This window comes from Paramormyrops kingsleyae, chromosome 9 (assembly GCF_048594095.1).
Source record: "Paramormyrops kingsleyae isolate MSU_618 chromosome 9, PKINGS_0.4, whole genome shotgun sequence".
NCBI classification, from domain to species: Eukaryota; Metazoa; Chordata; class Actinopteri; order Osteoglossiformes; family Mormyridae; genus Paramormyrops; species Paramormyrops kingsleyae.
The window spans coordinates 27,735,601-27,762,164 of NC_132805.1; the positions used below are offsets into that span (position 1 = coordinate 27,735,601).

General features: G+C 40.3%; 2 protein-coding genes and 1 long non-coding RNA gene across 5 annotated transcripts in view; 1 reads left to right on the plus strand and 2 right to left on the minus strand.

Moving 5' to 3' along the window:
• The window catches only part of LOC111840872 (protein lin-28 homolog B), a 37,357-nt gene extending 25,875 nt beyond the window's left edge, over positions 1 to 11,482 (plus strand). Inside the window, exons 4-5 of the mRNA XM_023806174.2 lie at positions 1,056 to 1,243; positions 6,398 to 11,482. Of these exons, the coding sequence (XP_023661942.1) occupies positions 1,056 to 1,243; positions 6,398 to 6,719 (510 nt within the window). The 3' untranslated portion in view covers positions 6,720 to 11,482. The remainder of the gene's footprint in view (positions 1 to 1,055; positions 1,244 to 6,397) is intronic.
• Positions 456 to 4,582, minus strand: LOC140592690 (uncharacterized). The gene is made up of 2 exons (XR_011993099.1): positions 4,497 to 4,582; positions 456 to 876 (listed from the first exon to the last, which is right to left on the minus strand). It is a non-coding gene; the product is annotated as an uncharacterized lncRNA (long non-coding RNA).
• A 224-nt stretch (positions 11,483 to 11,706) lies between the features above and the next one.
• popdc1 (popeye domain cAMP effector 1) lies at positions 11,707 to 24,813 on the minus strand. Of its 3 annotated transcripts, XM_072716699.1 has the most exons (10): positions 24,523 to 24,811; positions 24,192 to 24,238; positions 22,130 to 22,241; positions 21,051 to 21,292; positions 20,016 to 20,140; positions 18,483 to 18,670; positions 17,311 to 17,419; positions 16,719 to 16,886; positions 16,329 to 16,470; positions 11,707 to 14,199 (listed from the first exon to the last, which is right to left on the minus strand). In XM_072716699.1, exons 4-10 carry the CDS (start codon positions 21,271 to 21,273, stop codon positions 14,060 to 14,062), a joined length of 1,095 nt encoding a protein of 364 aa, XP_072572800.1. In that variant the 5' UTR covers positions 21,274 to 21,292; positions 22,130 to 22,241; positions 24,192 to 24,238; positions 24,523 to 24,811; the 3' UTR covers positions 11,707 to 14,059. The 3 variants fall into 3 exon arrangements, with proteins under 3 accessions (XP_072572800.1, XP_023661939.2, XP_072572799.1); XM_023806171.2 differs by lacking the exon at positions 24,192 to 24,238; XM_072716698.1 differs by lacking the exons at positions 11,707 to 14,199; positions 24,192 to 24,238 and adding an exon at positions 14,493 to 15,613 and having other exon boundaries at positions 24,523 to 24,813.
• Between the last annotated feature and the right edge of the window lie 1,751 nt (positions 24,814 to 26,564).

Consider the following 26,564-nt stretch of genomic DNA (forward strand, 5'->3'; position numbering starts at 1 on the left):
CGGGGTGGGTTGACAGACAGACAGAAAATTGCAGAAAAGATAAAAAAGAAAAAACTCAATTAATGAATATAGTGAGGTGCAGGCAATCGTATGACATTGTATGAACATAAATGGTTTCAAAGAACTGAAATTTTACATTATCTGGTGGTAGTATCTTCCCTTTTGGTATGGTGTTATTATTTGTTATATTTAACATTGATAGTATTCAGTTTTCAGAATAGTCCTCAAATGTTGTATTTTAATTGACCATATTTTTCATATGCATGTGTTGTTTTATTAGTAACACTGGTCATATTAAATTAGACTTCTTTAACCAGAGAAAAAGAATGAATTTTACTGATATCAAATGAGGGAACTGGTGAAAGCATACGATATTTTAAAACTGTATTAAAAAACAAGTAATTTATCAATAACTGAAATGAAATTAGACGTATTGCGTGATATAGATGCTATGATAGCTTTCAAGAAATATTTTAATTTGCATAAGTAACAAAACAATTTAACCAACCATGTATGTTTTAATGTTTTGCACTTCGAATTGTATTTTTAAATTATACAGTTAAAAACATCTTTACAGTCTTCAAAAATATCTTTACAATCTTTCATTAGGATCAATATAAACAATGAAACGGAAATGGGTCTTTAGCCCATTTGCCAAACACAGGAAGACATAGATTAGTGGCTGCAGCGCCGGAGGCTGTATGCTGGATAGGGATGCGCAGTCCAGGCTGACGCTGGTCCGAGAGTAGCATCCCATCTCAGGGATCCTGTCCTCCTTCCATAAGCGTTCAGTTTGCTGGTCACGGGGGAGAAGGCGAGGTGCTGCTTTTGCTGCAGGCACAGACAGCGGGCTGCCGTTTAGCATCCGTCCATCCTCTATCAATAAATAAAGAAAACAAAAACAGAAATTACAGTCAGTTCTAGATTTCCAAGTGCGCCGCTGCTCCCTTGTCTCCCATGACTATTATCTCGGCCGGCAGAAGTACCAAGATCGTGCCGGAATGCCCAGTCTGAGGATGGCCCCAAAGCCCTGACCAGAAATTCCATGTTTTTAGAGCAAACTGCACATGGAGGGCTTCCGCAGCCTGAAGGAGGGCGAGCCCGTGGAGTTCACCTTCAAGAAGTCCTCCAAGGGCCTGGAGTCACTGCGAGTGACGGGCCCTGGGGGGGGGCCCTGTACCGGCAGCGAGCGCAGGCCCAAGGGGAAGACCATGTTGCAGAAGCGGAAGCCAAAGGGAGACCGGTGAGTATGAGCTGGGCAGTGTGGCGGCTTGCTGACGGTCATGGTGCCGTGGCAATGGGGGTGGGCCAGTATTTGTTAAGCGCACATGGCATTGTGGGTGTGCCTAAGGAACAGTACCACACGCACTGTGTTCAGAATCAAATATGTTGCCTTGTTCACACAGCTCCACTGCATAAAGGCATGGAGGGGGGGGGGCTCTCCTTAGGTTTCTATTGTATGAGATCTGATTAAAATTGAAAATTTATACAGTGGCGGTGCAGATATTACAAATATCAACAGAACATGAGGGTGTGAGTGAGGCAGGCTTTCCAATGAGGCGGGCGCGCTGTGAGTCTACAGTGGTTGCCATGGTTTTATGGCAGTGTTGTGTGAGTAAGGTTTTACCTCTCTAAATTGCAGCTATTTTTATATCTGTTAGTCTACTCAGCCTTCAGCTTTGGCTTTGTGTTAGGTGGATGCATTTGAGAAAAAAACACTCTTGCAGGGGGGAAAAACCCATTTAGGTAGCTGATATTCGTGTTTATTTTTATTGCAATTATTGTGTAATAATTTGTGACAATGACAGTTGCACTGCATCAGAGGTAAGATTTTGTGTTTTATCCCCCCCCCTCCCCCCAGCTGAAATGTGATTCAGGTGTTGCGGGCTGCTAACGCAGCTGCATCATAATGTTCTATGACTGACACCCAAAACAAAAGTGTTTGAAAGAAAACTGATTTCAGAAGGCAGAGCTGCCTTTTTTCTAGCTAATTTTTAACCCCTGGTTTATTTTCAATTTGCGTTATATTTTACTTTATATGTTTTTCAGAACCATCTTAAGCAAATTGTCCTTCTGTTTTTGTGATTGCTTCCAATAAAAAATGTTATCTGTCCAATGGTAGACATGGCTTTATAGTTCTCCATGTCAATTGGTTAATCCTACTCAAAGAAGTAGAATGCAAAATACAAGGATTTTATTAAAGTGGAAAGGGAAATTACTTTGTCTAGTTTTAATGCAAATGATCTTAATATGAAAGGGTCTGTTTATTAGTGATATTTGTGCAACTTATACATCACAGCAGTTTGTTACTGCGTCAACAACTGGCCTCATGTCCCAGCATATTCTTCTTCAGTGAAAATTGTTTATTATCATGTTGAATTTTGCTGAGTTATGTTAATAATATTAGGTTTTTAAAGCATATTAAATCTAGCCTTAAGCAGCAGACACATTCTGAATGCGATCCTTCTGATAAGACATGGATTCACATACATCGTCCTTTTAGGATAGCTAGCTATATATACATTGTTTGATTTTTTTTCTTTCTTTAAAGCACAGATGATCAAATAAATAAAGTTTAGAAAATACTATAAAAATTACAGAGGAAAAGGATAAGTCTGATTTTATTGTTCTGATAAATAATTTGTATCCTTGAAGGTTAAACACAAAGCACTTCTTTCCAGGAGTGTTGTTTTAAGGAACTGCATTTTTTATTAAACAACAACCTCTTTGGCTATGAATTAACATCTTCTGGGAGCTCTGGTTTGGCCCTTGACCTTCTAGGGGTTAGTGGGTGGAACATCACCAACAGAAGCCAGCTCCAAACGGACTTAACTGACTTGTGAGACTCAAATGAAACTTTTAAAAAGACCCAGTTTATATTTTATGATTTATTTTGTAAGCCTTTATAGGAATAATAGTACACATAATGTACTGCTCAGCTTTTATTTCATTTTAAATTAATAACAGAAAGGTAACTAGGATGTAAGTGAATAAGACCTTGCAAAATGCATCAATTTAAACATCTCTAGCTAAATATGAAATATCTTTTGTTTTTGTATTAATGGTTGTGTCTGCCTGGCACAGAACTCCGGTTTCTCCATGTCGAAATGGCAACTGGCTGAAAAAAAATTATTACATTCTAAATTTATATTTCTGTTATGTTGAAAGTGAGTTGTTAGAGTACAGCTGGGGTATTTAATTCAGCCATACAATAATCCTTCTTTAAATTATTATTATAAGCAATAAATATAAAAGAACTTTAATATAAATTGTCTGGACTGATTCTTTTTTTTTCCAAAACATATAAATTAATTCCCTGTGATGTACTGATCACTTTTTATCATTTTAATGAAATTATGAAAGAAAACAATTATTTGTGGATGAAAATGCAGGGGGAAAATCCCTTGTGATTTATTTGTTCTTTGTTTCTTTTACTTTTTTTCTAGAAATAATCAAACTTTATATAAGTTATCAGCAAAACATTATAATTAATCCCAATAATTACGGAGTTTCATAACTGATTCTGAAATTGTCTTATGAGAGAAGCTTCCTCAGTTTATGTCTTGCATCTGAAAAAGATGTGAGCCTATTCACGACCATATTAATAAATACCAAACTTACAGACGTATAAACATGCAGCTTTAGATAAAATGCAGTTGTTTTGCTGGTTGTGTGTGAGTTTTGTACTTCTGGGATCCTTTAATCTGGATGCAAAAGGAGCAAGGTGGAGGTACTGAATTTTTTTTATGTGATTTTTTTGTTAATCGGTTGCCTTGTGAGTTACATTAAACTAGAGCTACTGAAAACAATCGAGTGAATTAATAATGGCAAATTAACTTATTTTAAAAAATTAAAATTTTAAATGTTTTAATAATCACGTTACCTTCATATTAAATGCGTTTTAGTAACAAAATAGATTTTAAAACGAGTGCGACAGCAACTGTGTGCTTATAACATGTATTTGGTTTGAGATGGATCTTGCTAGGGGAAGCAGCGGTTTGTGCGCCTTGATGGGTGGCAGTTTCGGGGCTGAAGGTGGGGGAAGGGAAGGGTTTAGTGAGGTTGGGCAGTGGTAGGTGGACGGCCCCAAGCAAGTGAGCGCCGATGAAAACCGAATTCCTGTGCCCTTCCCCCTTCCCCTCGCGAGCTCTAATTGAAGATGCCACCGTGCTGGACCCCCTGCACGCCTCGCGTTTAGTCACGCGGAAGTTTGTTTCTTTTAGAAACAGCTGATAAACACCAGCAGTGTTTATTCATATTTGGTTGCGTTGTTCTGCGTATGTGGATCTAAAAAAATAAACGACAGCAAAGCTGCTCATTGTTAAAACAGCAGTTATTCTGCTTGATGACGTTTAAATGATATTTTCTGGTGTACCTATAGCTGGGGATTTATATAGGTGCATATTCTGACATAACCATCGTTTCGCCGGTGACGCAAGACAATAAAATGAACAAAAAGTCTTTTCAGGAATAAGAAATGATGAGGGAGCATTTACCGCACAATGTGGCCATATAAGCTGTTCAAAGGTTTGCTGAGCGGCGCTCCCCATTCGACTCAGCCGTTAGAGTAGATCACGTGACCCCTGGCGCCTGGCCACGTGACACACTTCTATGAATTGTGGAATTCTAGAAATTTGGGGAACTCGAAATAAAGGAGTACGCTAATTAGGTTAATGAAACAGTATTCAAAACAAATTACACTGTCCAACCTTATTCCGCCTTTACGTAATTTATGCGTGCTTGTGTTTTCTGAAGAACACGTTTCCATTGGATCCCATGCATTTTTAAATTAATTTTGCCTTGGAAAAAAATGTGTGTATCGTTTGTGAATGACTGAATTCATAACACGAAAATTTACCACAAAATAATCAGCTTAGATTGATTTATTTTTTACCCTGGATGCTAGAATATTTATGCCTGGTGTTTCAAGCTAGCATGCCTCAGATGTAAACGTTTACGTCACATTCGCATGTAGTCGCGCGTAGCTGCCGCTTTTGTCCAGAGCACTTTAAATATTTCCCCAAAGTCACCCAACCTTTATATCATCGTTCGGGAAAATAAAAGTGCCTAATGCAGCATCACGTTATTGTTATTACTGATGGTGCTACCCCAATACACTTTTTAACATTTCTTCAGAATACGCTGAATGGCATTACATATAGGTTACAAGATAACGCCTTTATATAAAATATATAGTGCATGGCATCTGCAGAATCCAGCATCTTGTTTTCTCGTCTTTCAGAAAACAGCACTTAAGGTAGGACTAAATGAAGAAGACTACATATAGGTGCAGGATAATGCTAAGGTCAGTCGTGTTACCATTGTATACCACATTACCGTGGTAACAGGAAGTCCCCTAGTAACCCAAGAGGTCTCAGTAGAGCTGCTCTTTTTCATAAGGATCGCTACCGATTACTTATAAAGTGCACAACTCCTTTGGACATTTTGAAACTTAAGCATTCGAAACGGGATTTTAATGCTTCACATCACGTTACCAAAATAATTGCTTCAAAATACTTCAAAAATTGCCTTTTGTTAAAATATAAGCACCAGCTCTAAGCATTAAGCGAGCGTTCATTGATATTGAAAAAGTCCAGGTCGCACTTACAAATGCATGCGCGTGGATATGTGACGTTACCACGTGCGTTATAAGGGAAGCCGCGCGGTTTGAGCGATCCGTAGGGCGAGTTAATTACCGACGCAGCGCTTGTTTTGCCCAATATCGAATGACTGGTTGTGCGTAGCCTGTGTGCACGCTGCGAACAGACCCCAGCTGCTACTCAGGACCAGGCGAGAATAACGACGCTAAAAGGGCGGGTTTTTTAATTCCGCAACAAATTTACACTAACGTGATGTATTTTTTCTTTAAATTTATTTTCCTGCATTATTACTTTTTAGTTTTGTTGGTAGACATGTATTTTTTGTGGCCCGATTATTTTTATAGGACCCAACCATGTATTTCGAATTAATATATAATACATCGTTAAATCATTGAAAACAGATGACCTCGTAAGATTGGGGTTTATCGTCATACCAGAACACGACTTTCTTATACGTTAGAAAAATTCGTTTTCTCAATCTATACAGTTAAAATCAACCCAACGCATCCACCAAATTGTACCTGAATTCAGATATTTAGAAAAAGCTAATTGATATCAGTTGATCTACTACCAATAGACGATGTTGTGCTGTCATCTACGGGTGAATATTGGGTATTACACTGGCTTTCATAAAATTTTCTATAGAGATGGAAGAACCCAATTGGTTAATAAGACTCGGTACAAATCAGCGTTGCACTAAAGCTTTTTTTCTAAAAAGTAAAATGCATTAAACGTTTAATTAGATTAAATGAGTACATTGAATATTTGTTGAAAAATATCTTGCTGTTTCCTCTCAGATGTTACAACTGTGGGGGTCTGGATCACCATGCCAAGGAGTGTAACCTTCCACCTCAGCCAAAGAAGTGCCACTACTGCCAGAGCATTACTCACATGGTGGCTCACTGCCCCCATAAGACGTTAGCCCCGGCACCCTCCAGCTCTCAGGGAAGACATGACATTGATGTGCAGCCGTCTACCTCTGCCTTTGCTCCGCCCTCTTACCCCCCAGAAAGCAGTGACTGGCCAGGGCATTCCTTACACGAGGCCTCTCCGCACAGCAAGTCCTCCGGCTCCCCAGAAGACCCCACCCCCCGGGTCCAGAAGCGGAAAAAAACCTGACCCCGGTCACCACCCTGCTGCTTCTCTCGTGTCCGTCAGCCCGCTGGTATCTGCCCCCACTTCACCTCCACCTTCTCCTGTCCCTCAGCTACCTCAAACTTCAGAACAGCAGCTACATCTCAACTCAACTACTGTCTTAGAGACTGAGATTATCTGGAGGAATCTGGGCATTAACATCTCTGCAAAACCTCCATTGCAGGAAGAGGAGACAGTCCACTTGCAGAATTGTAGTCGTTTCTTTTATTTGGTCTGAGTATCTTTTACGTACCTTGTTGGGAGCTAACCATGGTTTTGTCTGTCCGTGGGCTCGTTACATTTTAAATCCTTCTCACACTTCAATTCTTACCGTTGTTTTTCCTGCGAAACTTTTTTCTTTAAAAAAAAAAAGAAAGATTGCTTCAGGCGTTCCTTCTTCATGTAATTTCTCAGAGACTCTGCTGTAGTTTGCCTGTACCTGCAGTGTAACAATGGGGCAGAGCGTTCCTCTTCTGTCTTCAGTCAGACATGGCCCTATTGCGATCGACTCTCTCACAGCAATACTACAAATCTTCAAGTAGGCCAAGGCGCCCATTCACCACCATGTCCCACCCTACAGGCTGTGAATACAAACTGGAAAGTTGTTTTGTTAAAATTGGTCAAAGTGTTTTTTTTGTTTTTTTTTTTTGGGGGGGGGGGGATCTGATACACCAGATGCCCACGTCAGTATGCTTTTTGAACGATGTCTGGGTAGGTTTGACCAAGAGTGACGAGTCCAGTCCTGTTGCAGATACAAACGCAGCCAGCGAAGGGTTAAAATGCCGCTGTGTTCTTGCCCCACCCACTCACCTGCTCCCGGCCCCTCTCTCTGTTTGTTTGATGTATCTTGTCTTCTCACTTCGAGAACAATGTGTGTGCATGGCTTAAGACAAGACATTGTGTGGTAAAGAAGTAGTTAGAACTGCAAATAGAAAAATCTTTCTCAGTGTTCGCATTAAGTAAGAAAATGAGTGATTGGCCATTTAGTAAATCCATGCTGCAGTTGTAAAGAATTAATTTAATTCCTGAGTATATTAATATATCTTTGTTACCTTTTTGACACATATCAAAGGTACTAATGTAGTAGATTTTTCCTGAGGCTGCACCGTATCTTGTGCAGTGGTTGAATTATTATGAACTGAGCATAGCTTGAAGTGTCACTAATTCCTATTTACCTTTCCCACACAAATCTCCTGTTTTTTTTGTTGTTTTTACCTCCATTGCACCTGTTGACACGCACACCACAACGATTACTGCTGCTTGTGTTTACAGAAGATGGGATATTTGACTCAAGGATGTGGGTTTTTGTGTGTCTGCACCTGGACACTCGAAAAGGTCGCCTTGAAAGCTTTCCAAGGACAAAAGAACTCTGCTCTGACGATATTGAATGTGAAACTTGCATAATGAAAATGCATCCTCACAATACCAGAGGAAGGGCCACTTTTTATGTGTGTTGACAAATCAAAAGACATTTCCTTAAATGATGTGATTCAGAAGACAGCTTGTTTGGTATAAGACTTGCAGTTAGTTTATCAAATCCTATACCAAAGTTTCTTGGCTTTATTGTAGGAATTAATATGGCCAGTACAACAACGGTGTTCCCTGTGACTTCAAAGGCAGAAGGTTCAATAGTAAGATTTTGTTTCCTAATGCAGCTATTTTGTGTGTTTTCTATCCAATCTTCAAATATGTACAAATCTGATAAACTACAGCACAAACCAAACCCGATCCCTCACTGTCGTTTAGACCTTTTTGTATAAAGTATTTTTTACCCATGATGCATCTCAGGATGAAGAACTGTTCTCAGGGAATATACCAAAAAAAAGTGTACTTTTTCCTTTTGGGAATTGTCTACAGATGCGTATGTACTCGGAAAAGCATTCACAAGTTTAGTGTTTATCTGCATATTTTAATGTACTGTTATTAGTAACTACCTCTGAGTTCTAGATAGTTTTACATTTCTGATAATCAAATGACTTGTATGTTATTATTATTATTATTTTATTATTATTATTTTCTGTTAAGATTAACTGTAGAGTTGGATTGTGCTGAACCTATGTGCCAATGTTGAAGCCCTGATTTCTGTGGTGTCTACACAGGCCTAGAGTTAATATGACAAATAGCTTATTTTCTGTTTACAGCATAGCCTACCTCATTACTGCCCTGCGTGGCCCTCGTCTCCCAAGGCCCACTGGGGCAAAGTCAGGCTCCGTCGCTCACCTTCGCAAACAGTGGCTCCGCACCACCGGAGACCCTGTATCTGCATTCCACAGATGTCCATCTATATGATGCCTGTGACAGGCGGCATCAGGACCAAAGGGCAGCTGTGGGGTTGTTCTGAGGGCCACTGTCAACAGGGCTTTTAGCATATTCAGCAGAAAGAGAAAGAACAGTAATTCCAAGCCATACTAATTGTCCGACTGCCGCAAACCTGGTGTTTTTAAGCCTAGTAGTCACCCTGTGTAGTTCTCAAATCGGTGGGGGTGGACTGAGGGAGCCTGCTGGATAACACTGTTATAGATCTGTTAAACAGATGGATGTGGTGGCCAGAGGTGGAACGTTCAGGTTCCAAAGATCAGACCCAGACGAAGATTTTGTTTCAATCAATCAGTTGAGTTCTCTGTGACTGTGACTCTTTATATTCAGCGAGCTGGTTTAAAGAAAATCTTGGTCTGGATTCGTACTTTCTGACCCAGACCTTTCCGCTTCTGGTGGTGCCACATAGATAAGAGCACAGTTGTATTGTCCCAGAGCACAAGCTGTAGATTGAAGGTAAATGCGTTCTGTTCCCGCAGTTCTAGCGGGTCAAGGCAAGCTTCTTTATTGCTGTTACGGCATACAGTTGGAGTTGGCCTTGCAAGTCCCAGACTTAACATAGTGTAGCACAGCTGGGAATTTTGCTGCAGAAATGCCTGATATCCCCCGCCCATCTTTCTGTAGCTCCCTGGCCGCTTAGAACTGTTTGGTCGCAGTGCTCACTGTAGGTGGGAGTGCCTTAAAAGGGGGAATGTTAGGACTATTGCAAATAATTTTGAACATAGTCCAATTGGCATGGGTAGGGGGCACAATGTGATATGCTTTCATGGTGCCCAAAATCTGTAGTGGCACCACTGACTATAGATACTGCAGTTTGATTATGCATCGCACAAATAGAACATTCAGAGAGACAAATAAGGCCTGTTATTCCCCTTGGGAATAACGACGATAACTTTTAAATAGCGATTTAGTTGGAGGCAAAGATACCAAAAGTGCAAATGATTCTGGCTTTAATACATGTAGTTCTGTTGTAAATGGATCCCTTATATATTTCAGAAGTCTTTAACCAAAATCCTTGATGTTAATGTAAAGGATTTTAAAAGGAGTTTAAAGAACTGGAGTCCCCTTCAGTCAGTGTAAATATCCTGGTTCAGTCGGCTCTGCCTGTGTGACCTTGGTCTACACCTGTCCCTGTAGCTAGCTTTAAAAGAAACTCGGCCTCATATGGAATATACGTTTCTGCGTTTGGAGATGACTGAAAGCTTGGTATTTACCCTCAAACTGGTCGCCCACTTGCTTTTTGCTTCTGATTCTCCTTTGGGTGAATTGCCTCAAAATAGTGCTTCTCCCACCATGCAGTAATAAAGCTGAGTAACCCTGACACAGCTGTTCATAGTACTGTGTCATAGGTTTGTGGCAAAAACAACACAATAAGCAGTGGACACTCTAACCTGTCTGCAAAGATTCAGGCTGCTTGGTTTACAGCAGAATCCACGTTTCAAAGAGATTTAGTGGGCGTGTGCCTTTATGTGGCATTAGTAGAAAGTATTTTCTATTGTAATTATTAAAGCTCATATATAAATATATATATATATAGATATCATTTCTGAATTGTTTTTCTTTTGTTCTGTGGAAATGAAAACCAACCACTTTTTTATTAACCAATTAACAGCAATATATTATACACAACAAACACCTCCATCTCACTTGTTTACATGAAATAACGAACAAGAAATGTAATGCTTTCCAGTGAAGTATATTGATAATATTTTTATTTACTTTTCAGATTAATATAACTACTGATTCTATTTTTTTTTCTTCTGATTAATTTGAGGGGCTCAGGAACACATACTATAGGTGAATGAATGTAAAAGGCAGGAAGATCGCCAGAGCTACCTCATGATTAAATGTTTATTTTTTTATTTTTTTGAGAAACAAACTGCTTGAATCCCTGTGATGACAGTCGGAGGCAGGCTCAGTGCACTTCCTGTGGTGGAAACACCATGACATAGTTGACATCTCTGCCCACTAAATCTCACTCACCCTGATACTCTCTGGCGATGGCAAAGGGTTGCTTGAACATTACCGTTTGGGAGGAGATAGGGCAGAGAGTTGGTCCATGCTGTTTTGTCTTTATGTCAATGTAAAGCACTGAATGATGATGTTATTTTTGTTGTTTTCATTGTTGTTGTTTGCATATCACATTTTATAACATCTTTTTAATTATTTTGTTTTTGTGAATCAAGAATTTAAGAGGTTTTAATGTTTTACTTGATCAAAATAAAAAAAAAAATATATTGGCATTTCTTGTTGTTTCAGTGGCTGTTTCTGTCCTACTAATAATCTACCCAGGTTTTGTTTAGCCATGCAATGTAAGTGTTGACAAGATGCATTGTCCAGACAGTAATAAACTCATGCTTATGCAGTTCCTGAGTTTATCTGCCAACGAGAGCTATATTGTTATACTAGCCAATAAAAAACATTATTCAGAAAAGTGGGAGCAGCTTGTTTGCAAGCGTCACTTAAAAATGAACAGGCTTCCACATTGGCCACATTGTCTGAAACTGTCATTTGCTTTTAAACATATTAATTGCAGGCAAACTAATGAAAATATATTGGTTCATTTCAGTATTTTCTATAACAGAATACTCCAATGCTTGGGGGGGAAGTATTTCATTACAATTAATTAAACAATTAAACACTGCTGTCAAAACAGTCTCTATAAATGTTTTATTCCTTTTTATTCTTTGTTCATGCAGAAACAGAATTCACAAATCAGTCATGGGTAATTGCATCATTAAATTTGAAATTGATTGTTTAGACAATTGAGTTTCTCAGTCTTTTGTGAGACATTAAATATGTGAATTTTATATATGTGAAAGTTACTATTGAGATTGGATATGGAATATCTCATTCTGAAGCAGAGGTTCTTCAGAATAGAACACCCTATAATTAAAATAGCCAGTATCACCCTTCAGATCCACTACTTTACGGAATTCCACATGGTATTAAGAGAGGTTGGACAATCAACAAGCATTTGACTGTTTTTTACAAAAAAAAAAAAAAAAAAACATTGTGCATTGGTAAAAAATTGTGAACAGTGCAAATTTAGTGACCAAAGTGTCGGTAGTAATGGGGTACATAAAATACAAATAAGTGTATACAGCACAACATAATCGTTCTTAATCTGGGAAAAACTATGGATACTGTGGGCAGAAAGTGTCATGTTTCATGAAGATGCCATTTGCCAAACTTAATCCATTTTTCAAGCTATTTAACGTTTACTCTAGGTTAGTGTTTCCTAACCCGGTCTTTTGAGACCCACAGACGGTCCATGTTTTTGCTCCCTCTCAGCTCCCGGCCAGACAGTCCTCTGGAGGGAGCAAAAATGTGGACCGCCTGTGGGTCCTTGACTGGATTGGGAAACACCATTCTAGGAGAACATGGGGCAAGGACAGGAAATCATTCTTTCATCTGCAATGCAAACACCTAGGTTTGAAACTAATTCTAAGATATCAATTTATGTCAAAATAATAAAATTTGACACAAACCCATTTTCTCAGAAGAATCATCTGCCAGAATTCTTTATGTTTACTTATTTGTGCTTGCCTTTGAACAAAAAGTTCAGCTGAAGGACAGATTGGCCACAGTGGGGTAGACTGACTATTATGAAAAAGGTCAATTCAATTGAGACTCACCTACTACAATTTTCTTTGAGGCACCACATTGATTATTTAGAGCCATCAAGGCTGTGTTATGTTCATAAAAATTGCAAGAAAGAAAACAGGAGTAGCAGTCATGATAAAAGGGCTGAAGAAGGTTTTCAGCAGTTCTTCACATTCACCTTCAGCTGCAATCACTTCAGTGGAGCATTTCTGAATGCTACAATGCTGCATGCAGCCTTCAGATCACAAAAGATGGCCGTCCACAGGAAAACAGGAAGGGCTACATTTACATTTGCGGGGGGTGACTATAAAGACCCATGAAAAAATTAAGCTAGCTTTACATTTTTTGTGTCAATATGACATGTGACACCTTTTGCTCCTTTGTCATTCACTCTCAATTTTCCTTCATAGTGTGTTCTTCCATCTTCATAGTACGTTAAGCCTTGACACCTGAGAGAGTCTCTATCGGCCGAAAGGGTGCAAACTAAGACTCTCGGTGCAGACCAAATATTATCAACCAAAAGAATGTGATTCCATTTCGCTGAAAAATGTAAGCCCAATTTTCAATCGGTCTTATAGAGGGTTTGCATATGACATCACTATTAGTGGAGGTCACTGTGGTTACACTCACTGAGTATCAAATAGACTGAGCGGCACCATTAGTGTTCAGTTTGGATGTCGTGAAAAATGGGAAAGAGCTGTCATGCGATTGATGGTACAAATTGATTTAACAAGAAAAGAAGCAACTGGATCGCTGCAATCTGCATAAACAACTAGAATCCAGACTCCAAAACGTGAATTTGTGGTTGTCATTTCGTGTTAGTTATGTTGGGTTTTTTTGGTAAATTCGTACCTTAAGTTATATGCTGTATTGACTACTGATCAATGAAATATTTAGCATCATTCATTTATGTTCTAACTGTAAATTTTTTGTCAGCATTTATTTAAAAAAAACATCAAGACGATGTGTTCTGCAGACAATGTGGGGGATTGTTAAATAGCTTATCTAGCCAAGACAAACCCAGATTTGCCTTTGAGGGCTACTCCACAGAGCAAGTTTAGACAGTCACCTAGAAAACTTCTCTTAAAATATGTTGTTCCTGGCCATATATCAGTGTCCATGATCCACTGGTCCTTTGTAAGTGATACGGATCCCTGTCGAGTCTGACTGCCTTTAATTTAAGCAGATAATTGTTTGTTTTGCAGTTTCCTTGAGCATGTTGCAGAATGTCTGGCCACTCAGTCGGTCTGAGGGGGCGTGTTCTGGTGGAAAAGTGACATCAGTGCACACCCTCTATTTCAAACATGGAAGGTGGGGGGATGATATGGTTAATTTGGTAGGGGGGAGGGGCTGAAGAATTATGCATGGTGAAAAACACAACACTCAGGTCATAAAGCTTGACCCTAGACCTTGTCCAGGTCCTCAGTAGACATCTTAGGGGCAGACCGCTTTTTGATCGGGGAGCCTGACTCGAAGACGTCATCCTCCATGGCTTCTGCAATGGGTTTCATCTTCGGGGAGGCTTTAGTGACCGGGGACTTTTCTGGAAAACGCACACAAAGAAGCCGACTCTGGATGAGGCAGAATGCAGGGACCGTACGCTAGGCTGGATGCAGGTTAAGTACACCAAGCTTCTGACATGGCGCTGTGCTGTTTGCAGTCAGGTAGGTCATGTTTAAATGAAATGCAACATAAGCTGCTCATGAAAAACAGAAGAATACAGGGAGTCTCACATTTGTAAGTTTTGGTGTAAATTTAAATGGGGGGACTTTTTGGAACAAATTAAAAAACAGTAACACTTAAGGCCATGTTTTTAGTAATTTACTAACATTCATAATGCATTATAATGCAGTCATAAAGCATTATAAACATGGCAATAAATATTTATAAAAAGGCATAACACATTATAACCATTTTTATTATGCATCATGAGCTCTCATCTATAATGCGATATAGATACCTTTACAGTGCAATACAAAGCATCCTTAATGCTTATACCAACCATTTTAATGCATTGTAAGGGTATCTACAGTGCATTATACACGAGAGCTTCATAAAGCATTGATACTGCATACATGTTTATAATGCTTTATGTTTTATTGTTTAATTACTGTGGTTTCTAAGCAATACTAAAGGGGGTGTGTGAATTCTTATTGGTCATAAAGCATTTTTTCTCTTTAATTGTGGATAATATTAGCCATGTTTATATGTAATGGTGGTAGATACTATATATAAATAAAACCATAAAAGGATGTACATCTATAACATGGCTTGCACCTGCACACTTAATCACTCACAGCATAGTTCACATAATGCAGTTATATGACACACAAAACATGCCTCTACAGGAGAATCCTGTAGAACGGCAGGATTCTGTCAAGGACCCAGCCCATTCCGGTCCAAGGTACAAGTGGTAAGTCACAGTACACAGTACATGGTCCTTGAATTACGGTTACGCTTTGGCTCAATTCCGTGCTCATTCAGAATCTTGCAATGTTGGACTGTAGGTTTGCTTTGATTCAACACTCATTCCAGCTATAACTTTAATAAAGAGTGGGGGGGGGGGCATTATGTTTTCCAGTACTTGCAGATCTTGTAGTAAAAAAAGAATGCAAGGGATGTTATGGTTTGGTTTGGTTTGGTTTGATTCAACACTCTAACATTGTAAATGTTACGGTAACCACAAGTGCAGGGGAAATCATGGTTATTGTTCATGGTGAATTTGACACTCGATTAAAGTCACATGAAACACAGGGAAGGTGATGTTATAAGCTCAGGTTTGTTTGATGTTTCATCAAACCATTGATGCTTTCTTTGAATTATTATTGCATGACTTCAAACCATGGTATTTAGAGAGAAAAATGAAATGAGGGAATAAGAGAGAAGGCTGGTCTTACAATGTGCCTGTCAGGATACCTGAGGCTACTGTAGGTCAAAGGGAATGGGCTGTGTCACTGCTGGATGGGGACAGAAGGGGACATAATGTCAGCAGGAGGTCAGCCCTAGGTCAGCAAGCAATGGGGGGGGGGGGGTGTTAGTCTGACACCTAGAGAAGGAAAGGGGAGGAAGAAGAGGAGGAGAGACAGCATGGACTAAGCTGCAGGGGAAGTGAGAGACATTGTGGAGGGGAGGTTTGGGGCAGATGGTGGTTCTTCATGACACAAGAAGAAGAGATATGATGAGATAAGCTGGTCACCACTGCCTACAGTTTCAGTCATCACTGACCATACAAAAAGCAAAGGAAAATCACCAGACAGAAAGAAAATCCCTTCATCTTAATAAAAACAGACAAGCGAAAGTGGAAAAAAAAAAACAGAATTGGCTATGATGGGATTCCTTCCTTACTGAGCTCACTTAGATAAATTTCGTCCATGAGCAATGTTTTCAGGTTACACCCCTCCGTGAAGTGAAGCTAATTCTGGATGCGATCACCGTCTTGGCCAAAAAGAAGATGTAAAAGAAACACTGAAGGACCAAAAGACAAGCTAACAGCAGACCAGAGAGAACAATAGGTACAGGCTATACATTATGAGGACTGTAAAGAAAAGATCTAAGACATTGACAAGTCACCACAGGAGAACTGCTACTAGGGCCAATCAGGATGTTAGACACTGACTCCAGAGCCAATCAGAGTGCATGGTACAAGGCAGCGACAAGGCAGGCAGTACTTACGGAAAGAGGAGCCGGCTGAGCTGCTACGCAGGAACTGGTTGAGTACGTCTTCATTTTCACTGGTGCTGGCCATGCTGTTCCTCATCTGCATCATGGAGAGCTGAGAGCACAGGCTGGGATGGCGCTCCATCTTTTTCACCGCCTGCCACGGGAGCACAGCATTAACATCCTGAAACCCCTGGGAGGTCCAGCCAGAAAGTGCCACTGAAGCTACGCAGTGTTTACTGTTCCCTAAGCAGCCATACGTAGTGAGATTTTCACTAGCAAAACACAGAAGAGTTGAAAGAAATGAAGTGTGAAGTGAGGAGGGAGGGAGAGAGAGTCTCCGAGCAAAATAAAGCTTTTATTTATTTAAGTAACATAGAGTTGAGCATAGAGATGGCGGCCCACCTTGTCACTCAGCGTAGGGTCGTTGAGGGAGTACAGCTTGTTGGTGATGTCTTTGCCAATGAGGTAGCGGAATATCTCATTCAGGAAAGAATCAGACTCCAAGAAGTATGTGAGCCTCTCTCGGGACCAGCACAGGAATTTGCAGTTTTCGTCTGCAGTGATGGTCACCTGTCAATCAATGGTCACATGGTGGGGCAAAGAGAAACGTCATGTCATTAGTATCATTCTGCAAACAATAGTAACAGAAAAAATGTTAAAATGGTTATTAAATTTAAATTGTTCTGGCATTTACCTGTTAATCACTTAAATGATTAAAGCCAATATGGGTAGCACCAATAAATATATAAAGATATTTAATATGTAAATAGAGTTATAAGGATGTGTTTTATGATGTACAACCAACATACTTTAATTATATAATGTCAACATATAAAATATATACTGTTGCATTGACAGTGTCTTTGTAAAATGCATTAGATAATGCAGGGTGCTGTCGATGTAAGTATGACAGCCAAGAAAAATACTGGTCACACACCGGTGTGATGCAGCATGCAGCAAAACATGCGACAGCAAGGCCTGACTCCCTGCTCACCTGAAACTTCTCACCCCTGCTCATCTGGGTGGACCTGAACTCTGGAGAATCGATGAAGGCATTGGTGTAGATATTGTGCAGGAAATGTCCTCTGTATGACACCTTCATTCTGTCACAGAATACAGATGTAGTCAAAAAACCGTGTCTGTGGTCCAGGTATATATTACATTGTGAGGACCAAATGTCCCCATAATGTGAAAAAAAACCTCTTATTTTGACACGGGGATCATTTTTTCAGTCTGTGAGTGCAATCAAAAAACTAAAAATGCCAAAAGTCTTGTATTTTGTTTGGTCGCTTATGATTAAATTTCGTGCTGAGTAGGGGTTAAAGTTGTGATTGTTAGTATTAAGGTTTTGCCCATAGAAATGAATGGATGGTCCCCACAAAGATGTGACAGGTCTGTGCGTGTGTGTGTGCTTGTGGATTAGGTTTATATTACATTGTGGGGACCAAATGTCCCCCACAATGTAATAAAAACCTGTTATTTAGACACTGTGGGGACCATTTTCCAGGTCCCCACAAAGATCTGCAATCAAAAAACTAAAAATGCCAGAAGTTTCATATTTTGTTTGGTTACTTATGGTTAAGGTTAAGGCTGGGTTAAGGTCATTATGTTGGGATTAGAGTTTTCCCCATGGAAATGAATGGAGAGTCCCTACAAAGATATAATTACAAACTCTCTGTGTTTGTGTGTGTGTGTGTGTGTGTGTGTGTAAGGGTTAGCAGACAGGGAGCACAGTCAGAATATGTCTGGAGGAGTGATCAACTCTGCAGTGTTTTCAGAATGACCAGTGATTGAAGTGATTGAACATTTTAAATGACAAAATGACAAAGTCTTCTATTTTAATATGTTGTTTGATGAAAGGGGTGATTGTTCACAGTACAATATTCACTGTGGTACTCTGTGATGTTGAGGAAATACCCATCAATACCTGGCCACAACCGGCAATGGGTGGTTTTCCCAAAAGCATAGTTCAACTAAATGGATCCGATTATATAAATTGCTAACAGGAGCTATGGGGTCATGCACCCAACACCCGGCAAACCCTGGCAACACCTGGCAACACCCAGCAACACCTGGCAACACCCGGCAACACCCAGCAACACCTGGCAGCACCCGGCAACACTTGGCAACACCCGGCAAACCCTGGCAACACCCGGCAACACCTACTTCCCCTTCAGCAGGATGCTGAGCCGGTCGTCCACAGAGGTCTTGTCCTCTGTGGCGTACGCCTGGCCCTTCTTCAGGGTCTGGATGGTGCAGAACTGGCCAGTTAGCTTCTGGAACAGGTCTTCCCGCACATGCAGGGGCTCAAACATCCTCCTGTACACTGACTGCAGTTCCCGATCGATTTTGATCTGGAAAGAGAAACGCTGTTCTGGAATTTCTTTCAGGTTTAACCACAGGAAGAGAAATGTGCTATGTACTCTCATTGTCTTTGAGGTATTTGGATTTAAATTTTTAATATTTGCAGTTGTTTTAAAGGAAGAACATAGTAGTTTCTTTTTAATGTCACAAACTAATATTCAATCTGTTTTACAGTTTTGAGGAAAAATTTCTTAGAAACAGTAAAAAAAAAAAAAAAAAGGCTAAAGGAAAATACTGAGGTCTCCTGTGGATGCAAGCAAAATACCATTTTGTTTTTGGCAGTGTTCATGGAATCAAATAAAAATTATGGTCAATTTGTCCAGAATCATTCCAGTTTAATAAGTATATATACTTCTTAACACTAACAGCCTCCAAGCAGTCAGTCATGTGGCTGCAATGTAATACATGCAGTACTCAGCCTGGGTCAAGAGGTTCACTTACTGTTTGACTGACTGTTAGAATGACTAAGACTGTTTTGAATGTAGCATGATTGCTGGTGTTATACATGGTGGTTCTAACACCTCAGAAAAAGTCATCCTCCTGGGATTTTAACGCACTACAGTATCTAGAATGATGTGATGAACAAAAATGTCCAATTACTGGCATTTCTGTTGTCCAAAACACTGCTCTTGTTAGAAAGGTTAGACAAGAATGGTCAGATTTGTTACAGCTAACAAGATGGCCAGAAGTCCAATGTTTTGTAGAAATGCACCTCTGTTTGCACAACACGATCTACATCAAAGTGTTTCTGGAGGGAAACACAGGTCCTACCAGGTCCTAGATAAGTGTCCATTTAATATTATTATTTAAACAACTGATAACATCAAAAAACAATGGTAATACTACAATACAAAAACACATTTCAGTGTTACAACATAACAATTATATTGCTTTGCTGCAAAGTAACATTTGAAGTGCTGAGGACAATCTAGTAGTAATAATAATGAGAATAAAACAATAATTACAAACAGCTATCAGAAATTACTCTGCTCTTATAAAGAAGACTTTTCTCATACTGCCCCATACATCAAGACGATAACTAGTGAACACAACAACTTCTAAACTAAAAACATAACGGCATGATCCAGTGTTGTCTTGATGAGAAGGGAAGATATTTTTTAATGCAGGCAGTGAGAGCTCATTGTAAGCAGTAGAAGGAATGTTACAATTTAGAAAACCGAATTGGTAGATCAAAAGCAATATTTTTCTAGGCCCCAGCAGAGTCGTAATCAACCCCCCTCCCTCAATTAGTCACAGCGTGACGAATAGACAGAGAGTATGACTACATATGTGCTGAAGCCCCTTATGAGAGGAAAATGATCCCTCTCTACGCACCGGTCTCCTTTTGTACAGCAGATACAAGAGGTGCAATGTGTTGATGATGAGGAACACCACATTCCACAACATAATGTCCAGAGCGCACCTATGCAGCGTTGCCCAGGCGATGAAGAGGGAGCATCCTGGCGAAGGGGAAGAGGAGGCGGGATTAGACGTTAGGGAGACGCTAATGGTGGCTCCTTGGCGCAGTACAGAAGGAGACAAATACGGGTATCCTAGCGACAACAGCGGGGCACTAACACCCATCACATCAATCGCTAGTGCCTATTTGTTGAGGACAAACACCTACAACTTGTTAAGGATAGTAAAAATGGAGATACTCACTGATGCATTTAATTTTACATTCCTATCTGTCCAATGGTAACGACAAAAAAGTTTGTCTTGTGATTCTAGTTCACAGATTAGTCCACAGAAAAACAATTACTACAGGTTCATAAGGGTTTGGACACTTTCTAAGTTTTATTATTATTTTTTTTTTTTACCAAAACTTAGTCTGTCTCAGAGGTTCCCTACAAACTCTTAACATTAAATTCTACATCACCCATATAGCAATCCATGCAAAGTTACCTTCCATCAGATCAATAATAACTTCCACTATCATAAACAATTACATTAAGCTGGAGTTTAGATATGTTTTGTGGTAGACGAATGAATAAAACAAGATCTACAGTCATTACAATATTAATTATTTATGCTGACAAATTCAATTATTATTATTATTTTTTTTTTTTAATAAAAATACTATGAGATGATGAGTAAAAGAAATTGTATCTGTAAACCAGTCTGAGTCAGGATCTTCCTACACAGATACAGATTCATATACATAAATACATAATAATATGCACATACACCACATACTGTAAAACACTGCAAGCAGGCTGAAACATTTCTAAGAAGTTATCCAGTGTTCTGATGTAAATTTCACATGTGTGTGTGTAGCAAGAGCTGCAAACATCCCACCCACTGCATTTTTTTCTGAATTTGCTGTTTAAATGGAAGGCATGCAGCCACTAGAGGGTGCTGTGGACTAACCGGTTATCAGCAATATCCTTAAAAGGATCATGTGCACGCTGAGTGTGGTAGGGATGGCAATGCCCAGGGCCAGGCATGCATTGGCCAGGTGGAACACCAGGTGGTGGGTCTCCTCCCAGGCCTTGCAAGAAGTGCCATTTTCCTCCAAGCCCAGATCATGTACGGCATGTTGAATACGCGGCACCAGCATGTCGAATGATGTAGTCGCGTCCAGGGGGGTCATCGTCTTGCTGTGTACTTGCCTGTGCTCACAGACAGAAACAAAGGGTGTTTATCAATATGCATACTTGACTGTTCTTATGTTCTCACATACATCATTTTTCATTGCCAAAGTACTGTTCCAATACTCAAAAACAGAACTATGGAGGACAGTAAAAATCCCTGGACGTCGTTCTTGCCCTACCCTAGATATCAAGGATACATTAGTTGCATCCTTACTGACAACAACAATCCCATGATTCATTGCATCCCAAGTTCAATTTTTGGAGGCAAGTTAGCAAGACCGCTCTTGCCAAGAATACAAATAAGATCTTTGCAGTCTTGGTATTAAGTCAAACCCAAAGATTTTTCATTGAGATGTGGAAGCACAGCTACTACAACAGAATATTCATTTTAGCTTTATTTGTTGACAAGGGAGGGAGGAAACTGCGAAACCGCTGTGCCAGTCTCTGCTGGAAAGTTACCTCACGCATCTGGAGTCAGAAAGGATCATCAGCAGACCATCAGGTGGGTCAAGTGGCAGCGATCACACATCTCAAGCAATTCAAAGTCTACAAATATGTTAGCTACTCTCTGCCAGTGCCACTGGATCAAAGCATCGTCAAAATAAATTATACATAAGACAAGCAGTTCCCAATGAAAACATCTCAGAAAAAAAGTGCAACATGCTGATTTCAACTGAGTGTAACATTTCTCCAAGTCAGTGCCATGGAGGTAACTGACAACCATGTAGGTTGTGGCTGCACGTCCCACAGCTGGTGGCTAACCAAGGCACCCTGCTGCAAATACTCAACCCACAGTGAAAGTGAGAGGAGATGTGGAGAAAGAAGGAAAGTGACTATTAGCTGTCAATTCCTGACCTTGGGTTGATCACTTTTGTTGTTGATGTTGTTGCTGTTCTCTTGCTGCTGTTCTTGTGTTGTTGCTGTTCTCTTGCTGCTGTTCTTGTGTTGTTGCTGCTGCTGCCACCACCTAAGGCACAGATGTAGCACTAAAAATCTGCAGACTTTTCAAAGTCTTATCTCATCCAACTGTACATCCATCCATCAATTCATCCAGTGCACCGGAGCACCCATATGCAAGGCGAACCTGTAAACTCTACACACAGAGACCCAGCAGTGGGATCCAAAGCCCAGACCAGAACGGTGACCCGCCAGCTAAAGGGCTATGCGGTCGATTGCCCCTCTCTTTGGAGTTTATGCATTCTGCATGCCCTCTCTGTGTGTGAATGGGTGTCACCATTCTGCAGGATTCCTCCTACAGCCCAAGGGTATGTGATTTAGGTAAACTGAGGTGCTGAAATCGCTTTGTGCCTTGTGCTAGGTCCGAGACTCACTAGAATGCAATGAATAAACAGTTAGGAAAACAGACGGATGGGTGATTCTGAGACTGCAAGAAAAATGGGCAATCAGATTATACCACAAAGCAGAAGACAAGCTTAAGGGAGAATATCTTTGGTCAGAAAATAATGTCCCACATAAAAAAAACAATCCATCTATCTTTCAGCTGCTGAACCTTTTCAGGGTCATGAATGGTCTGGAGCCTGTCCCATGCAGCACTGGGCACAAGGCTGGGGTACAGACTGACAGGGATACACCTTATGAGATGCCCACTAGCCTATATGCATGCCTTTGGCCTGCAGGGGCAATTCGTACGATGCGCAAACACTGTATCTCAAGTACCTCTCAGCCAGAATAGTGTGGCTTAAAACAGCCTGCTAATCAAAAACACCCTACCCTGGGAGTATGAGGCAACCGTGCCCCTGCTGGGTCACCCTGCCCACCTCATAAACATTCCCAAAAATAATAGAATATAATATCCCCAGCTGAACAGCCCATGTTAACCACCCACTCCTTGGAAATGACCTGAGGAAGACTGTCCTGCTAGCACAGTATGTGGTTTGTATGTGTGTCAGTGTGTGACCAACTGAACAGTAGTCTTACTAGGTTCTCGCTTTGTTTAGAAGTTGTACCTGTGCTTCTACTGGAAGCTCAGTCTAGCTGCACTCACACCTAGTCAACATCTAGACAGCATGGATGTTTGTAATCTGCTATTTGCCTCATTTGTACATCATTTTGGACAAAAGTGTACTGTAGATAAATGTAAAAATGTCAATATATGAACACTGTGAAAAGTCTGAACGGCAGAGTAGTGACTAAGGGACGACGGAAAGAGTTAGAGGTTAAACCTCTAAAATAGGGCCGCAAGTTAAATCCCTGCTGCATAATGCTGAATTTCTATAAATATAAAAGGTGATACGTGTTTTTAATTGTTGCAATCCTGCTGAAAATGCCAAGCAGAAGAGAACAACTAAGATATATATATGAAGTAATAGTCCAGCAGAAGGTTTAATGTTAAGCAAGATGCTAAGTTTTCTGCTGTTGTAATTTTGGTTAGTAAACAGAATTATTTTTAAATTGTAATTATGCATGCCGCTTCTATCTTTCACCCAGGATCACCCAGGCCAGTCCCTGGAAAGCAAAGGTCAAACTCTGATAACACACTTTATCAAAACATACTAGTTAGACAAAACCTGATCTTTGAGAAGAGGTAAAAAAAAATAATTATAATAAAGGATGTCTTCAATTATGCATTAATGTTTTATAACCTTATTGTCTTACATGGTGTTTGATATTTATGCGACAATAAAAAATATTTTGTGTTATTATGTTGAATTTATTTCGGATAAACGTATTTTTATGCCATTAACATTAATTAATTCTTATGACGTTAGGACAATTGTTGTTCCAATTGACAGAAAGACAACCATTATTTATAAAAGGATCAGCAGCCCGTCAATTCCATTTTCAAGAAGCCCGAACAACACGTAAGCAAGATATGAGCTCAGATGTTTTCAACTAGGCATGGAAATAAAAAGCGAAATAATGTCGCCCCAACAGCGCACGCCTGCGCTCCACATACCGAGAACATCGGTCGCACCTTTAATCCCAGTCACTCTTCAGCGGCATCTGAAAACCCATGTAACTACGCTGTAACCAGTGTTTAAAAAAATCTCAATTCGCTCGCTACAAATATTATCATTAAACATAAATGTCACACATACATAATGTACATTATACTATATTCACTAAACCACTTCTGCGTTTTTTGGGGGATCAGACATGTTTACGACGTCTTGAATAAGGACTACGAGATAAACTTAAGCAACAACTTTCTGTTTTCAGTTCAGAAACACTTGTCTAAGACCTTGTAAAGCAATAGAACGACAAAATGTTAAACACTTTAAACTTACCGTTCATAGGTAGAAAATAAAATTACTCTCCTTGAAAATCACAAGACAGATGTTGTTATAATAAGAAAAAAAGTTCTGGTCCAGGATTTCAGAGCTATAAATGTAAATCGGTGAGTGCCTGGGCTGCTCAGTGTGAGCCGCGCATTCCAGCTAGCTGACAAGCATCGACTAAAATGGGCAAGAAAGCGGGGGCTTCACGCGAACGCCGCCCCGGCCACTGGCGCTGTCAGTCAGCGACACCAGGGGGCGACAGAGGCACTACGCCGACACTACGGGCTGAACACTGTACTGTCCCGGTTTCGGGAATGTGGTGTAGTTTTATAGTAAATATTCCCTTGTCGTGGCTACTATAGTGGGGGGAACTGTGAGACCCGGAACGCGGGGGTTGGGTGGCTATTGAAGGGGAAGTTCAATGGGCCTTTATCATGGGCGTAAATTATGGGGGGATTGTAGCCCCCCCCCCCCCCCCCAATAAATCAAAACCAGCTAATACAACCATGGGCGTAACTTTGGCTGGAACATTGGGGGGGTTGAGGTCTCCACCCATTACGGGGGAAACATGATTATTGGGAGGGGGTTGTATTAGCTGATTTTGTGATATTTTTTGGGGGGGGGGGCTACAACCCCCCCATCCCCCCATAATTTACGCCCATGAATACAACCCCCCAATAATCATGTTTCCCCCGTAATGGGTGGAGACCTCAACCCCCCCGATGTTCCAGCCAAAGTTACGCCTTTGGCCTTTATTCTCGGTGGGTGGTGCTATTCCAGTTATGCACAAATTTGGCAGATAACACCTGCCATTAATGTGTTCAAAGAGAACGTATGATCTATTTAGCAGCGAACTCCGCAATACTCTTTATTGATAATGTTTCGTTAATGAAAAGTCAAATATTGAAAACATAGATATATCTGTGGAAAACAATACTGTACTGCTTTTCTTGAAACATTAACAAAATTTGCTCGCCTGGAATAATGTTTATCGACAATAGCTTGTAAAGCCGTTGGAAGCTGCAATATGTACTAGATCCAGTAAATAATTTCAAGAAAAATATTGATTATAGTAGCCAATAAGATCGTACAAAGCATGTCCTGTCTGTGGGGTGTATAGTCGCGATAGGCCTAATTCTTGTTATTTAAATGAGGCTATTTGGGGAAGTAGTGAGATAAAACCTCATCTGACAGCTAATCGATTTCAATTTAGTTTTGCCTGATGGCAATTGCAAAAATCATGCTACTTGTGCAACCCGGAATTTACTGTTAAATGAACAGATACGAAATATTTAAATAGCAAAGAAGGAATTTTAAGTGTAGACATTTCATTGTACAATTTGCGTATCTCATCGGCTTCATTTGTTCAGTGAGAACAGCAATCATAAGCTTTGATGTTTGTGCTTCGGTTGGGGGGGGGGGTGTTAAAAAAAAACTCCATCCAGCTTGCCTTACGTGCCCATTGATGCACAACTTTTTTGCATGATTGCCAGCTCGCACGTATCTGGCGTGACTCTCACACTTTCAGACTCTCAGGCTCATGCAAGAAATCTTACGGCAAATCTGTATTATTCGATTATAACCCTATAATTAGCTACATCAAAAGCATTGGAGTACTTTTCAAACCACTCACACTATTTACAAAGTTATAAATGTGATACATGTAGATAAATTCGTGTGCATGTATGTGCAGACTTCTCTCGAACTGAAGATCTCACTCTAGGCAGCTGACACCAAAATTGGCAACCCCGATTTCGTCAACTTATGGGGTACCAAACAAATCGCTTATGCAAAGGTGCAAAGTGCCCCCCTCACCTCAATTGCCCCCATGGCAGCAATTATTTCGGCAGGAAGTAGCAGGTTTAAATCGGCCATCGTATTTTTTTATAACTGCTACACAACACAGGTTACGACATTCCAGTCAGCACCGTGGACAGCACCATGGTGAACAGTGTAAACTGCATTTCTGCTGTATAGGGTACAACTTCTCACATGACAGCAACGTCTAGGAATACCTTGGCTCGGTGGAGCCGTTTGGAGACCCCCCTGCA

Excerpts from the sequence above, each read along its gene's own strand:
- popdc1 (XM_023806171.2), bottom strand. Across the intron at positions 17,420-18,482 it reads AGCATCCTGCTGAAGGGGAA|AATGAAGGTGTCATACAGAG; the intron begins GTAGGTGTTGCC and ends ATTCTGTGACAG. Across the intron at positions 16,471-16,718 it reads ACCCTACGCTGAGTGACAAG|GCGGTGAAAAAGATGGAGCG; the intron begins GTGGGCCGCCAT and ends CTCCCGTGGCAG.